Below are 16,903 nucleotides of genomic sequence, written 5' to 3'. Positions count from 1 at the left end.
CAAATTTTTCTTAGGCAACAGCCTTGGTAATTACTAAGTTTATAACATCGAAGGCAAAATTACTGAATGCTGATTAGTTGAAACAGAGGGCATTTTTTCTTAATTTTCCTTTCACTGAGGGTAAGATTACTCACTCCTGATGAGTCGAGCGGCAAAAATACTTGCTCCTGATTGGCTGAGCATGCCATTTCTACATTTTGTTGGTTTCTTCATTTTTTGCCGCGACAACATAGACTTCTTTCAGGTACTTTGCAGTTTGACTTTTTAAGCCGGATTGTTTGTGTCAAAAATACTTTGAAATCAAGTGCTACAGCTACAAAGGAAATTCCTAAAGGTGAACGTTCATTTCTTACAAGAAACAACAAGAGATTGTTTGTGTCAAAAGCTGAAAACTTGGTCGGATTTGTTTGGTTGGAAAACTGAAAATATTCATGGCTGCTACCAAGTGCTTACACCTCGCTACGGCTTCTTCCAGCGAACGATAACCGAACAATGATAACAGTGCCCTTTTGATGGGGGGAAGGAGCAGGTCAAATTCAGTAAAAGAAATTACTCTGCAAGTTCCTTCTTTGCACTTTTATCGATCTCCGTTCGTGTTATTAATTGTCAAGCAGTAGAAAGCTTCACAGTGCAAGTGAATAAAAATTATTCAGTTGATGCATAACATTTGGTTTAATTGTTGTTAATTTGCTCATGAATTAAACTTGTATATTCTCTTAATTACACGTATATAACAATTAACTTTTCTCATTTTGTCTGTTTTGTATGCTAAGAAACAGGTGAATTGTTTGTTTGTTTTGCTCACGGGTGGGTGTTTTCACGCTAGGCCGGGGCTGACTATTTTATGAAGTGACTCGCTAGTTGAAGAAAATTTTGCCATCTATGTTATAAACACGTAATCGCAATGAGTCCTCATATAATTAAGGATTAATTTTCACTTGTATGTTCAAAGTTTTCCTAAATTGCCCTCGTTGCGTGGGAAAACTTTGAAAATAGGCGCAAAAATTAATCTTTAATTCTACTCAGCCTCATGCGATTACATACACAAAATAACAATTTTTAAAAAACACAACAAATTTAACACGTTTCAACATTCCTATGTCATCTTCAGTTAAAATAGTTTGTCGTTTGAATTTTCATTGTACAATACCATTAAACGTGATTACGCTAGTTGTAGTGTGCGCACTATACTGGTATGTTAAAAATTTAGATCCTGTAAGTATACAGTAGAGCAAATGAGAACCCTAAATAAACAAATAAATAAATAATCAAAACACAAAAACAAAAACCTTAATTAAAAAGAGAGAGACAAATCCAGGTGCCTCAGTTGTTGGTTGAGGGTTGGATTCTCCCATTTGATATATAATGCTTCCTTTATCTTAATTTGGAAGCTGGAGGTAGCAGAATCCAAAACCGTAAAACACTCCATAGAACAGGAGTCCCAACAAGGCTTTGATGATAGCAAAATATTAATGTTTGTAGATGTGTGAGGCCTTGTCCGACACAAAGTGTTCACAAACACGTGTAAAAATGTGGCGAGTGGTCTCACCAATGTAGCAGGCTTTACTGTATACTTACTGGATCTAAATTGTTAACGTACCAGTATAGCGCACGCTACAGCTAGCATTATTACATTTAACGGTATTGTACAATGAAAATTGAAATGACAACAAACTATTGTAACTGAAGATAACATAGGAATGTCAAAACATGTTTTAAAAAGGAAAATTTGGTGTGTTTTTTAAAAATTGCTGTTTCTCTGCTGTATTCCCGACAGTTAGTAAAACAACTCTTGAAACACTATAATTGCATCAATGATTTCGGGTTTAAGTTCGGTCAAATTCATGATAGACATCCAGGAATTAATCAGAGCTTAAAAAGTCAGGGGATGGTTCAGTGTGCTTTCCTGAAATGAATCTTCCATTTGTTTTAATGTCAGTATTGACAATTTTACCCTTGTAGCTTTTCAAAAGGCTTCACATGCATAGCCACAGCAATCAGACTTGCTCAATGAAAGAAAACTACATAACTCTCTGACCTACTGTATACCTTTCTAGTTTTTCTTTCAGGGTATGATTTGTCTTTCTGAAGCATAAGCAGCCGCCCGCCAACATTTGTGATAAGTGACTCCACTCCGTTCAGTCCTTCCGAACCCTGGTATTCTACAAACACAGGATAAAACTAATATTATCAAAAGTTTCTTTCTGGCTGAGATTGTGGGGGGGGGGGGGGGGGTGGGGGACTTAAAACAGATACCATGTAAAAGAAACCTTTTCCCCTTTTCCCCATCAAAAAATTATTTTCCTTGTTCATGATCATCTTCCCTATGTTCCCCACAAACTGAACGGTTAGCTTGAATAAACTGCACTAAAATATTCTTCAAAGGCATCACAGCAGATGGCAATAACCTGCAAAGGTGTGGACTTTGGTAGAAGTTGTGTCTCTCACCCTCTCATATATATACAACAAGGACAAGCACACACCAGGATGCTTAGTGCTGTTGACAGTTTTACAGACAGGGTAGATAACACCAATGCAGGCATGGAGGACACTTATAACTACATGAACCTTGGAGTGGTTACGGACCAAACCGTATCTTGTATAGAGTGTAGAGGATCTGTAGGCAAAATGCACTTTTCTAGATCAGGTATGCTACACCGCACTGGCAAGGGGCTACTGAAGTCCACATCCCTAACACTCTACAACATGATCCTACTGCCTACGTTCGATTATTGTGCATACATTTGAGGTAGATGTGGAGTAGGCTATAAACCCTGTACAACCTACATAGACAAGCTTATAACCGAGGACTGATAGACTGCACACCGCATTGAGCTGGCGCAGCCTATAAGTGCATCCCTGTATATAAGTCTTAACAGCTTGATCCCAGCCAACAGTATCTGTTAACTGAATTCAAATGCGCTCTCGGAATCCACACCTATAACATCAGGCACCTTAACCTATTACGTTTGCCCCTAGCCAAAACAACTGACTATACCGGCAGCTTCAGAATCAATGGTGCACGTGTGTTAAATTCTTCAATGTTTACCATCTTAACCAATAACATGTATATTTTATAGTCTTTTTGTTCATAGAGTCTTTATATATTGTATGTTATTTTGATAGTTCTTTTATTTTGTTAATTTAGCCAGGATTCTGTCTAGACTAGCTATATATCCTTGACCAGATGTTCCTGGATAAATAATGAGGAAAAATAAAATAAGAAGTTTAAGTACTTCACTTCAGTATAATTAAACTACAATAATATTCCTCATGAAATGTACTTTTATTTCAATTCTTGGACTATTTACTTGTCACACTTCAGTGAAAATCTGAAACCTTTCACGCAAATGCAGAGTTGACTCAAGGGATTTGCATCAAATTTTAATTGCCAGTGTTCATTTTGCTAAAAAATATGGTGAGTTGGCCGACTTCTGCATATACAAAAAATTAGAATGTTGATTAGTTGTGAATTGTCTGCTTTCTCTTAGCCGTTTTTGTTTGTCTGTTTTAATAAAAGAGCCCTAAAGTTAACATAGGTAGTTAGTTTACCATGATTAGATGCTAATGCCGAAAGTCATCGCAGGCTTGGCGTATCGTTGGCTTAGTCTAAGGTGTTCCGTGCAGTGAGAGCCAGATTTCTTGAGATAGCGCTTTGGTTTTTACACACTGAGAATCTATATTAACTAAGTTTCGCATAGCAAAGCGTGATTCAAATTCTTATGTAAAATGGCATGAGTGTGACAATTAGTTACCAGCATATAGTGAAGTAAGCGTGACATGCACCACTGCCAAGGGATGAGGCACATGATTCACCAATGATACTTCTTGAACTCGTGACACTTGTACTTCGGGGACATCTGAAAGAAATGTAAACTTTCTGGAATAAATCAAGAATATGCAATAAGTATTTAGGACGTTTGCACACGGCAATCATTATGACATGAAAGCGAGGATAAAAGCCAAAGAATTCCAATACGGCCATTCATAAAAACGACTTCTTGACATAAATGATATGTCTTTTCTTTTATGATGAGAGATTTAAGATTAGGTGGAATTGGGCGGTGGATCCAGCCCAGAGAGGAGGGGGAGGGGGGGGGGGTGTCTGTGTGTTGGTAAGGGAGGAGAGAGTATTTCTTTCAATGAACTACATGTATATGAGGAGGCTTCTCCCGAATGGGTACCTTTTTCAGGCTGTAGGTATATAAAAGGATAGGGATTTAACAACTAAGTACAACACAGGGTAAGGCTTAAAGGGGCCTTCCAAAAATCATGAAATGGGTACTTTTCTATGGAAGGTACATGAAAGGGCATCTTTCATGTCACCTATACAGGTAGTGGAGTAATCGAGAAACCAATCACAGTGCTGGGGCAACCCTGCTCATCGACAAAGGAGAGGGAAAGCTCTCACTTGTTTTGGGCATTTTAGACTCTACAATAACTTTGAATAATGTTACTTTTAATACTGCTAAAGTTAATGTGGAATACGCTAATGATATACAGAAATCAACTCTTACTTGGGTCATGATCTGTCTTCTCCAAAGAAAAGAAAACCACCCGACTGTCAGAACAGTAAACTAGTAGTAATGAACGAAAAACATTCACAAGGAAGGCTGGAGCTGGCAGCTTTACATTCAGCGCAAAAGCATTGTCTAAATTGCAACTTCTGGGGTAGAAACGAACCTGCAAAAACAAAAACAATAAAAGCAAAACACAAACGCTTTCTAAAGACATCCTTTGATTTGTAAAATTAAAGAAAAAAGCCAAACACTCAGTATGATGTTGGCTACTCCTGCTAGAGCAAAAATTAGACTGAGTTAGTGTTCTGGTCATTTTTTATACCAAGATGTAGCAAAGACAACCTTGAATGTACTAATTTGTTCATTAAACCACACGTTTACCCTCCACCTATGCTAGATCTATTATCAGTCTGCTTGTCTTGGCCTGTCGTTCAATCAACTTTCATGAAGGATAGCTATGTTTATGCTTACATGTGTAGGTACATCACCAATGACAAATCTCATTCAGCACAGTTGCTGTAGTTTTTCCTGAAAATTACAGAGATTATTTCCCTTCTGCCACATGCATATTCATTTTAAGTGAGGGCATTTTTGTGCAGACGCCATATATTCTTGTTGTGTTATCAGACTTTAGAACCAGCATTCAATTGTCACGCATTAGCGATTTTGTTAGGTATGCGCACGTTAGTCCTAGTCATAGAATAAAAAATAGCCGTTGACCTGTAGATGTAGCTGGAGTTTCTTGTTTTGTTTCAATAAGTCAACATTTCTGAATCACACAAAATGTGTCCAACGGACAGACATACATGTACACTGACTAAACACAAATATTCTCCAACATATTATTCTCCAGGCCTGGAAGGGGGTACGTACAACAACAACCGCGTAAAGTTGGAACAATCGCCAGCAGTCAGCAGTTCAGTGCAACACTCATCTCTCCAAATTCACAATCCTCTCTGAAGCTGAGGTGGCTCATTTGTTAAAACCCTCCAGTAAGCAGTTGTGTACTCTTGATTCAATACCTATCAGCTTTGTTATTAATTGCTGGATGCTATCCTTCCTATTATTACCATGATAATAAAGTCTTCCCTTAAATCTGGCCAATTTCCAGCAACGTGGAAAACAGCTTTGGTCCTCCCATTGCTGAATAAGCATAGCCTTGACACAGTCTTCATGAGTTACCGTCCTGTGAACAACCTACATTGTACAATTCGTATCCAAGGTTGCTGAATGACCCGTATTTAGTCAATTGCACGAGTGCTTGATATCGAATGCCCTGCACCCTATCTTTTAATCAGACTCTAGACCATATCATAGTATGTAGACTACTCTGCTCAAAGTTCAGAATTATAATGTTCTAGTAAACATGGAAAAAGGACATAGAACAATCCTTGTCCCCCTAAACTTAAGCGCAGCTTTCAACAGTATTGACCATAACATCCTTTTATCAAGACTACATGAGCGGTTTAGAGTTTAAGGCGTGACACTGGCATAGTTAAGATCTTATCTGTATGGAAGAGTAAGTATCACAGGTCTTTGTCAATTGAACCTTATGTTCTGGGCTTGAGCAAGAGTGGAGCGTGCCACAAGGGTCTTGCCTTGGTCCCCCTTGTCTTTATTCTGTACACCAGTGATCTCTTTAAAAATTACTGATCGCTTGTTGCCAGGTGTCCAGGTCTATGCAGATGACACCGAATTGTACATCTCATTCACCCCCAATGATAAACGGAACAAAGCCTTTAGTTATCTTCTAATACTTACTCAATCTTGTTAACCATTTTTGGATACTTTTTATTAAGTTTGCTTTCAAATTTGGATTACTTAATATATGGAAAGCGCGCTCAACAAAATAATTGTTATTATTATTATTATTATTATTATTATTATTATTATTATTATTACACCAGTAAACTTAAACCTTTACAATTCCCAAGTTTCATTGATTGGTACTGACGAACGTCATGGATAACACTGAATCTCAGTACAAGGACGCAAAGAATCAAAACACAAAAGACTGCAATGTGTACAATACACACTTACTTCATCAGATGATGAACTGAAATTGTAACAGGGTACAATAAGAAAATCTCGCCACCAAGACAGTCCACCACGACAAGAGAAACCTTGCTCCTATAATTAAAGAAAAAAGGATGCGATCACTTCCTCTTCATCTGAGATAAAACACCAGCAACAATAATATGGTAACGTTGAATATCCGTTGAATATGAATGGTCACACTTCACACTTCTTGCCGAACATTATTTTTTGAAATGTTTCTAACGGCTTCCACTTCAACTAGAAATCAAAGGCAACTATGGGAGGCAAAAATTCCTCCCACAGTCCTTGCACTTCGATAAGCCACTTAGCACAGGAGCCTTCAGGTTCCTGTCTTTTGATAGACTATTTACGAGGAAAACACAAAGCATAACCAGCAGGGAGTGTCTCTTGTACATGTAAGAGTAAAGAAGGGTGATACTAAAATTGAGCCCGCCCACAGGTCAACATTTCATAAAAAATGTAAAAAGAAATATAACAAATCCAGTGTCATGTGGTAGTGGTACAGCGGTGGCACTATAACCTGGCTCGCAAAAGTACATCAGAAAAGTGTACACATTAGCAGCATAATAATTAATTAAGAGACTACACAACCCTTGTAATTTGTTTCTGTCTTAATTAAACATTAAACAATAAAACATCTCTGTTTTAACTCATCAAACAATAAAGATTGAGAAAAGCAAAGTTGACAAAAAACTCAAGGCTAAGAGAAAAAGAAAGGACTTATAAACAAGTGAGCAGCTACCTGTGACACGTTGCCAAAGAGTTTCCATTTTCTGCTGTTGAGTGAATAATGAGCAATTCCTGTCCTGCCAGCTACCGCAATACAATGACCACTCTTGTCAACAGCAGCATACTGTAAGTTTCAAATATCAAATTCTAAAAAAACGGGTTTTTATTGTGGACGTTCACATGTACTTGGCAATACAGATACTCTCCAGTCAATAGATTATTTTTAGGCACTGCAACAAGAGGAATATGTGATTTCTTCATGCAGGAATGTGTCCTTGAGAGAAGAATAAGAATTGTAATTACAGGAGAAGTCCAGGGAAAGATGAGCCCCGCTTTTCTGTCAGCTGGTAATTAACAGACAAATCTGAGGCTACTCTTACTATTTAGTTATTTACCCAGTGGAAAAAGACTACAAGGTCCATATAATATAATCTTGTTGAAAATCCCTCCTGTTACGAGGGCGACCAGCAACCTTACATGTCTGAGGCTTTTCTTGCATGGAGCAGTTAGTAAAAGGCTGATCAAAAAGACAGTGGAGGTTATTTGAATCTCCACTTACCCTGATGGGCCAGCTGCTGTCCAAATAATTGGATGGAATCTAAAGTAAATAAGACACAAAATATGCTAGATCACAGGCAAGGATTGATTGCATTTACCTTAACTATATACCCAAAAACATGAAACTATTAATGAAGAACTTGATGTTATTTTAACCAACTGGAGACCAGAATGCATTTTCACAAGTAGCTACCATGTTCCTCTACAAATGTACAGTTGTTGTTGTTGTTGTTGTTTTTTTTTTTTTTCATGCATTGAAGCCAGCTCACCTGTATTACAATCCATTTTTTATTACTGACTAGCGTACTATGCCCAACAGGTCCACCAATCACAGGCCTAGTTCCAGCACTCTCTACCAAGTCTTGTGTCTCAGACACCATGTCTCCAGTATTTAGATATAAACATTCCTCTCCTTGAAAAAAGAGATGTTCATGGTTGCTCTGCAGCAAAAGAGAAACGATCAATTTCTTTTTATTTTTTATTTTTTTAATTGGAGGAGAAGGGAGAAGCACACTTGTCTCCTACCAGTATGTCCCAGGATTGAGTCCCACACATGTTGCCATGTTATATAGCTTGAGGTTGTTGCTGGTTCTCATTTTCCTTCTGGGGTTTGTCCTTGGGTTCGTTAGATTTCCCCACTCCACAAACCCACCACTACTAATTTAATTATGGCTTTAAACAAGATTTGAAGGAGGTGGCTGCTAAAGTGTCAGTGTAGTACCTGTCAGAGGCATAAAGAGCAAAAACGTATTCCTTCTTGAGGGCAAATCTTTCCACACTACACACAGTTAAAAATACCATTTTTGGTATTTTTAACAAAACGACAAACTAAAAACACTGAGAAATCTTAATGCTTTTGTTAACATGATGGTTGGGTTTGATTTTTAACTTCAAGTAGTAAACCAACATGATGCAATGAATGGAGAAATTATAGCTCTACTGGCGATTCACAACCACTTATGGCCTCCACAGCTGCAGCTCTGTCTGGTGCCAGGTCACATTAACAGCAATATAAATTCCATTGACATCAATAAGAAAATGGCTGTATGGTGAAGGTTAACACAGTACTAGTGTTAGGTAACCATTAACCCCCCCCCCCCCCGCCTAGTTTTAGATTTAAGTGGTTATAACTCAAAATGAGCTTGGTGACTCCCACTTTTTTATTAGGGAACTGTGATTAGCATGTCATACAGTGTACAACAGTGCAAAGGGGTTCATAGTCAACTGAATTTTCAAACGAACTTTTTACAAAACGTTGTACAGTATCTGAAGATTTTTAATTGAACACTTGTCTGCAACCTGACTCACCATGCATGGGTTCACAGTCAGGGCACTCTTTACAAACTGAAGCTGCATTATGTCACCTAAAATAAACATATTCAAAAACCCCACTTAGACTACTTTCAATTGATGATACATGTATGATACACCAATCCAAGGGATTCCTTACAATAACATTTCCAGAGGAGGGACCATTAGATTTCACAAATAGGCAAAAAATGTGATTTCTTTTGAAAAGAAAATGGGGAAATATTAAGTAACAGGCTCAAAGGAGCTGGGTAAAAAAATTTTCAGGACAGTCAAATTGCCTTGTGCATGGCCTTCAACAATGGAAAAGAATATTATAGTTACACAGAAAACATAAATATAATTAATAATATTATTATTTTAATTCTTTCAGTGACAATGGGTCAACATACATCAGTTCTGGTTTCAAAATTAAAATATCTCCCAAGAAGTCTAAAATTAATAATAATTATTATTATTATTGTGAACGCATTTTAGACTAGAAATATACACTGCATCTGAAATAGTATTATCCCACGAAAATGAACACAACAAATTTAGATGGTAACAATGTCCAAATCTTAAGATGACTACAATAATATTATTAACACAATGCAAATAGAAAATTTAAAAGGTGAACTCACACTTGGAATTAAATGTAATCATTTGTTAGATTTACTTAATGCAAGTTTGTGGTCCTAACAACCTATGCCTGTAACATAGGATTATTGTCAAGAAAATTTAACACTTTCAAGCTTTTTTGTGCTTTTAACTTTATAACCGTGAAAAATGATTGCTAAGTATAAACTACCTGTAAATTTAAGAAACATGGTTCTTAACTCTATAGCTGATGGATATTAATCTGATTTATTTCAACACAAATCCTGGGCAATAAAATTTTTTATTTTAAGTACTTTACTGTTGGCATGGATTAATAACCATCTCTTATGAACCTCTGCCTTTATGATTGAGAGGTAAATAGATTTAATAGTGGAAATACACAGTTAAGAATGTTGTCTGGCATGCTATAATTAATTAATGATAACAAATACTTAATTTTTAACCAGTGTTTAACAAAACTTATTATTACAATAAGTAGTATAAGATATTTAAGATATTAATTCTTCACAGAAGTTCAGGCTTCAGGAGTTTTCATCGTTTATTGCGACAATACTGTTTCGTATGGTTCGAAGTTATCGGACCACACTCGTCAGGCAATTTTTAACGACTGACTTTTCAAATAACAGTCAGTCGTTAAAAATTGCTTGACGAGTGTGGTCCGATAACTTTGAACCATATGAAACAGTATTGTCGCAATAAACAATGAAAACTCCTGAAGCCTGAACTTCTGTGAAGAATTATACATTGCTCTTCAATCAAACGAATTGAGCGCTCTACGAAACACATTCTACCCAGAATACAAATATAGTATAAGATATTAACAACACTTTTAAAGTTTTCATTTATTAAGTACTTTATACCTGAAATAATTCATGCAATCTATCAAAGATAAAAACAAGAAACTTATAATTTCTCTTGAGTGTGCAGTTTATCATCATACAATTTTTAATTAATGTAAACAATGTATTACATTAACAAACTTAAAATGGGGCCTAATGTTAAGATAGGGTTCAGCCTTTCAAGTAAGCTAGCAGAAATCCCCTTTAACCAAACATCATTATTACTAAATAACTTGAGATTATAAATTATGGTTTTCATTTGAGTGTCGAAAGTAATTTCGCGTTTGCTTCAATGGTTTTGCTTTATACTAGACTGTATGATTGGTTGGCAAAATTCGCCCGATTTACTCAACCAGTGGGAAGCCAAACCAAAACCAATCGTGTTTGGTCGCATGCGTTTTTCCCGCGCTTAATGCAGGTTACATGTATTTGCTTTGAATTCTGATTGGCTGATTGTGCTGTTTACATCTGTTGTGATTGGCCAGAGAAAGTACTTTCATTAAATGCTTTTACAACACTCAATTGAAAACTGCTCTAAATTAAATTATCTAAACTGTAAACTGCCTACGCAAATGTTTATTGCTCCCAAGAGATTTATAGCAGAACAATGTCTAGAGGTTCATAAACAACCCTAAAACAACTTGAACACAAAACAGTGTAGGTCTAATTATTAATTGTGAGCCCTTCAATTGTCCCAGCTCTACATCCCAAATGACAGTAAGTTACAGGTTACAGTAGCTAAAGTGGGAGCCAATATTACCAACTGTACCACTTTCTTCCTCCGCTGACACTATTGCCAAGTTATAACCTTCTGGGCCCCACCCCTGAAAGCAAACAGGTTAAATAGATGTTGTTGTTGTTTTATTATTACAGTTCAATTGTAAAATCTACATAATTCAGCCGCGAGGCTGCGAAGTGATTTAATAAACTATCTTATTATAACTATTATTATTATTATTATTATTATTATTATTATTATTATTATTATTATTATTGTTATTAAATTATTGTTATTATTAAATCATACCATCATCTACTTGGTATTTAGGAAGGCAAAAGAAGAAATAAACAAATTTAGCTTAGCAACAAAAAATGCAGTAAGCTTATGATAATATTGAAAAGTATTCATAACAGCTGTGCTGTGACAGACTAACCATCGACTTTATGTGAAGTGGGTTATGGAGCACAGCCTCTTGTGATGTCCTGTAAAAGACGAAAATAATGATAGTAAGAAGGACTCAAAACATATGGGTAAGTTAGTAAGCTTAGGAAAACAACAATGCAATTGCATTGATACATCAAAATTTTAGCTTGGCTATGAGGCTTAGGGGAAAAAAACAAAAGAAATTGACTATTCATCTCTAAACCTCAATATGACTTCTGTTGTTTTATTCCCCTGAGCCTCACAGCCAAGCAAGAATTTTAATATATCGAAATTGGTCTATTGCATGTTATTAATACAAACTTTTATTAAATGAATTTGTTTTGTCTTGCAAACAATATTAACACATACTCCTGTAAGACATTTTTGTTCTAGCCACAATATAAACCTAGCCAGTGAGAGCAGATGTCTTTTCTGACTTAATATGAGTCACCTGCGGCAAAACAAAAGCCAGTCAGCCCAGGGGTTGCAGGGGAAAGTCAATGATATGAGCATTAGCTCAAAAAATGTACATTTACTTGCTACTTTCAAAAGTCCTTCAGAAAAATATTCATATGCCCACCAGTTTTGAGAAAACTTTGCCAAACTTCATGTATGTATTAATGGACAGCTTAGTGAATATATTTTCTGACAAAAATATAATTTTTAGCAATTTTTTACATTATGAAATACCAAAACAAAGGTCTGTTTGATTGAATTTATCAGGTATCGAATGCAGTGGAAATAACAAAATAGCTGCATGTCAATCAAGAAAACAGTGTCAGGCTTTCTGGATATTTGATTGATTATCGAGATATCCACATTCAAAGTTCGAATATCAAGTGGTCCCATGATAAAAATATTTTGCATTTCAAAAAAATCCCGACACCATTCATTTTTTCATTACCCCTGGAATCTTTTGGTCAAATTTTTCTGAACCCAATAAATTACTAGATACCATTTGATATTAAGGATGGTGCCTACTTTTGTTACTGTGTATACGTTCTGCACATCTTGAGATACTTGGGTTTCCTATGGGTGATGCCCACTAATACAGGGATAGTTTTGCGCCGTTTAAAACTATACAGAGAAAGCAGAACCCAAGCAAGTGCCCTTGGTATCCAATAGCCCTTGCCCTTATGTTTCAATGTTTGTCTTGTGCTGTGTCAGGGCTCCATTTAAACTAGCTCTGCTAAATTGGATGCCCCTGAATAAATATTGAATTAAATAAAAAGAAAAAAGAAAATTTGAAGTGACCATGTCTTTTTCAGATATAATTATTTTTTTTTTTTCAATTTAGAAAAAACGTCAAACATTGCCTTCGTTGTATTTTACTGTTTTTTAGAATAATTGTTGCTTAATTATCTCTAAAAAGTGTGTGGTTATCCCCAGTTTTCTTTTTGGATTTCAATAGCCCTTGCTAGGATCTGCTTTCCACCCATAGTAATAAACCACACAAAAATACTTCCTTATTAGTAGGCACTTAGCTTGCAAAGTTTCATAAACAACACATGTCTCAGCAGGGGATTATATCACCTCCTAATGCTGCAAGCCAATGAATTGGCAGTAACCCAGGGAACCAATACATTATAACAGAACTTGTAATAAATCCTGACCAGTCATATTCTTAAAGCCGCTAAAGTGCTCAAGGACAAAATACCCTACATAAATATCTAAATTATGAATGAATACAAATCAAATGTAGAATAATTTTAAGACCCATCCAGTTTCTAACTTTTGCAGGTTAGATCACGGCTAATAAGTTTTGCACAGTTTAAGCTGGATTGCCTTGAAAATTTTCTTGCCTGGGTGGTCGGACATTTAGAAGATAATTTATGACACCACTGTGAAGTTTTTTTTGCATTAATTTTATTTTCCATTTTCCTCAAAAGAGCTGTACAGTATTAATTTAAGTTTTGAAGTTTTGTTTTCTCAAAAACAATTTAGATTTCACTCAAACTTTATTTTGGTCAAATAAATTTTTAGGGGGTAATTTTGTCTCTCAATCATAGGGAGTAACCTTAGGTAAATGAGATGGGTAAATGGAGCCTTAAAATCCTTGATGTTGCTTTCACATATACTTTTAATAAATATTTTACCTCTGCTATGATTAAAAGTACACTGTATATATCAAGCTCTGAGTCCCCCTGCCCACCACTGTCTACAATGCCAAAAATTTACGAGTAATTCTGATTTACCCATAATCTCCGCCCAGAGTACACATTAAGAGGGATCCAAACACACTCCACACAGCAAGTCCACCATGACATGCCCAGGACCAGGCCACTGCAATAGCACAGCCATCAGGAGTCCATGACAGGCACTGGACACCACCTGTAGTCTGGATAGTGTCTGTCCATAATTATATCTTGTTAAGGATAACAATAAATAAAATAAATTTGGTGGCAGCACTTCAGTGTTTATAGTGTAAATAGAAACCTTACAAGAGCTATGCGTCATATCCTTAAATAAGAGTATTGGAGGACATGTTACAGCCTACATTGTTCACCAATGTGCAGAGAAGGAAGTTTGGACAGTCATTTTATAATTCCAGCAGGGACCTCCATTAGGTGGGAGTGTCCTTTGATGTAGATCTTTTTGTATGTTTGTCAAAAATATGAGTTTTTAATTGAAAACTGTTTTTGAGTTGCTGTGCTCGTGGTGGAGAATAAATGGAAAGGAAGGTTTAAGAGGACGATCAGGTGTTTGGCTTATAGCTGCTACATGCCACTAAAAAGCTATAGCTAGCTTGCTCATACCAACACAAATATTGCACTGTGTACATGAATAAGCAATTACCAACAACATGGCCTGGATTGTTGCAAAGGGAATGAAAATCAGTGACATTACAAAGCAATGATCAGACAATTTTGGCATGCCACAACATAAACCTACAAAGTTGCATGAATGAAAGAGTGTCCAGGACTGTTATTACAAACTGCATATCAAAGACAAGGAAGTCAGAACTAACATCTAATTGTCACAGGCAGGACATGTATTTTGCTGTGCTAAATTGTAAGTTTGGAATATAAAAGGCCATGATCACTGAACTACAAAAAGAACATCAAGTTATAACGCGTCAATCATAAAATTCAAATGTATACAGAAAAAAATTTTGTACCAAATGTATTAACCTTTACAGCTTCAAATGACATACATCACTTCAACTGTACAAAAATTAATCTTAATCATTAATTTTCACCTCTTTCATTAGATAATGAGTAAACACCTCTTCACTATTTAATGAGCAGAGCATTCATTTCATTTGGGCCCTATTAACATACTCATGATTGAGTGAAACCAAGAGGAATATTAAGCTCAAATAAGGGAGGCATTAATTTTTGATGAAAGCAAATAAAGTACTGTACTATACAATACTAACCAGCCAAACCATAAGTAACAATACTACAGTAACAGCTCACTCTTAGACAAGCATAAATTGCTGTTGTAGCCATAAAAAAATATAATTGTAAATAAATGCAAATCTTAAAGGATACCAGGGTAATCTTTGCTTGACAAAATAAGTCTGTGAGAAAGCTGCAAAGCTCCTGTCAAATCATCAAAACCATAAACTAAACATTCACCACTGCAAGAAAAAAAAAAGCATTGTGCTAAGTTTGACTGTTTGATTTGCACAGTCAAGTTATTTTTCATACAGTTGAACCTAATCAGTGAATCATTTCCTGGTTTTGATTTCTGGTTCAGCTAATTGCACAAAGAAATGAGTATCCTTGGAAAAACATGTTTATTTAATAGTCACACAGAACCAGATGAACCACTTATGGGAGGTTCAACTGTATTTGAATGAAACTATTTAAATAAGAAATATAATTAATATTAAACAATTCAACAACATTACTTCATGCCAGTGATTAAAGAAAAAAAGTACTTATAATAAATTATGTAAGTTGCACCTTGAACTAAGGTGGTCTATGTGGTCGAAATTTAAACAGGTTTCTATGTCGTCAAGCTACTACATCTCCAATGATGGCTTACAAGCTAATTAGGGTTAGAGGCAATGAATGTTTTGGTGATACATGTAACTATTTATAAACAGGCTGAGCAAAGACACGACCTGGAGCAATAAGTCTCGTTCGACAATCTGCATAATTATGGAAATGCCCAGACCTGTGTAGCCTGCATTCCTGTATTTCTGATACAGTTGAACCTCCCATAAGTGACCCTCCAAAATGTCCAGCCTAACTGGTCTCTTACTGGAGGAGTTTGAGAGGTTAGACCAGAGGGTATTACTTTAATTGTTGAGCAATTACCTTGTCAGTGGTAGTTTCAGGGGCACAAGGCCAGTTGGGAAGAACCCAGATTCAGTACAATATATCGTTTTAGAAGTAACAAACAGTCGCTTACATTAGAGCTTTTGATTACAGAGTTTAAGTGACAATTCAAACAGGGTTACACAATGGTGGTCATAACTAAAGAGCTAGTTGCTAACGAGAGAGGTCACAAGGAGGGCTTCAAGTGCATGTGGTTATGAGTTTACACTGAATAAAATTAATTTAATATTGTAAGTCATATGATCATGACTTCAATATGAGGGAAAACGCAACTGTCTAACAAAATATAAAATAGTGCTAAAATTAAACAAAAGGTACTTTCAATTACGTCTTCTATTAGGGCCCAACTTACTTAGTACACCCATATGCTATTAGCCTGTATCTGTGGTTGATGGTGACACAAGTTGCTGAGCTCAGATCTCTAGCCCACAAACCAATGATATCCTTGTAAAATCAAAATTATAGCACTAAGTCAGTTAATACACCACATTCTTAAACATCAACCAATTATATATTAAACCAGAAGCATATATGCTTCTGATTAAACTAAATGAGCAACTGTACAACTTTTACTAACAGAACTTGTAATCAAAACTACTTGACAGTAACACTCTCCATTACGACCAGCCCATTATAAATCTGACTTTCTCATAAATAAAAATAATTACATTTTTTACAGACTGTATTAACCCTTTTGTAAACAAAAAATGATCATCACATCATCATGTTCTTAGCTGAATATCTTGACCATTAAACAATTTCCAATCTGAGCACCAGCCATGTCATAGATGATCACCTATCAGCTAGTGGTTGTATTATTGGAGATTCACTGTAATTTTATTTTTATACTTCTCATTC

The 16,903-nt window shown here is 35.9% G+C and overlaps 1 protein-coding gene across 4 annotated transcripts in view; it reads right to left on the bottom strand.

The window, feature by feature from the left end:
• LOC146460477 (guanine nucleotide exchange factor subunit RIC1-like) overlaps positions 1-16,903 on the bottom strand; it is a 52,605-nt gene that overhangs the window by 23,235 nt on the left and 12,467 nt on the right. For all 4 annotated transcript variants that reach the window (XM_085088177.1, XM_085088178.1, XM_085088175.1 and 1 more), the window contains exons 7-19: positions 16,398-16,489; positions 15,251-15,339; positions 13,952-14,105; positions 11,767-11,815; positions 11,373-11,436; positions 9,174-9,229; positions 8,135-8,305; positions 7,867-7,905; positions 7,321-7,431; positions 6,561-6,650; positions 4,518-4,683; positions 3,756-3,860; positions 2,050-2,162 (exon numbers count right to left, since the gene is read on the bottom strand). In XM_085088177.1, coding sequence (XP_084944303.1) covers positions 2,050-2,162; positions 3,756-3,860; positions 4,518-4,683; positions 6,561-6,650; positions 7,321-7,431; positions 7,867-7,905; positions 8,135-8,305; positions 9,174-9,229; positions 11,373-11,436; positions 11,767-11,815; positions 13,952-14,105; positions 15,251-15,339; positions 16,398-16,489 — 1,299 coding nt within the window. The remainder of the gene's footprint in view (positions 1-2,049; positions 2,163-3,755; positions 3,861-4,517; positions 4,684-6,560; positions 6,651-7,320; positions 7,432-7,866; positions 7,906-8,134; positions 8,306-9,173; positions 9,230-11,372; positions 11,437-11,766; positions 11,816-13,951; positions 14,106-15,250; positions 15,340-16,397; positions 16,490-16,903) is intronic.

This window comes from Pavona decussata, unplaced genomic scaffold, assembly GCF_977016875.1.
Source record: "Pavona decussata unplaced genomic scaffold, jaPavDecu1.1 SCAFFOLD_213, whole genome shotgun sequence".
Taxonomy (NCBI): domain Eukaryota; kingdom Metazoa; phylum Cnidaria; class Anthozoa; order Scleractinia; family Agariciidae; genus Pavona; species Pavona decussata.
Note: the sequence above shows the minus strand (reverse complement) of the source record. Positions and strands in the feature narration are given on the sequence as shown.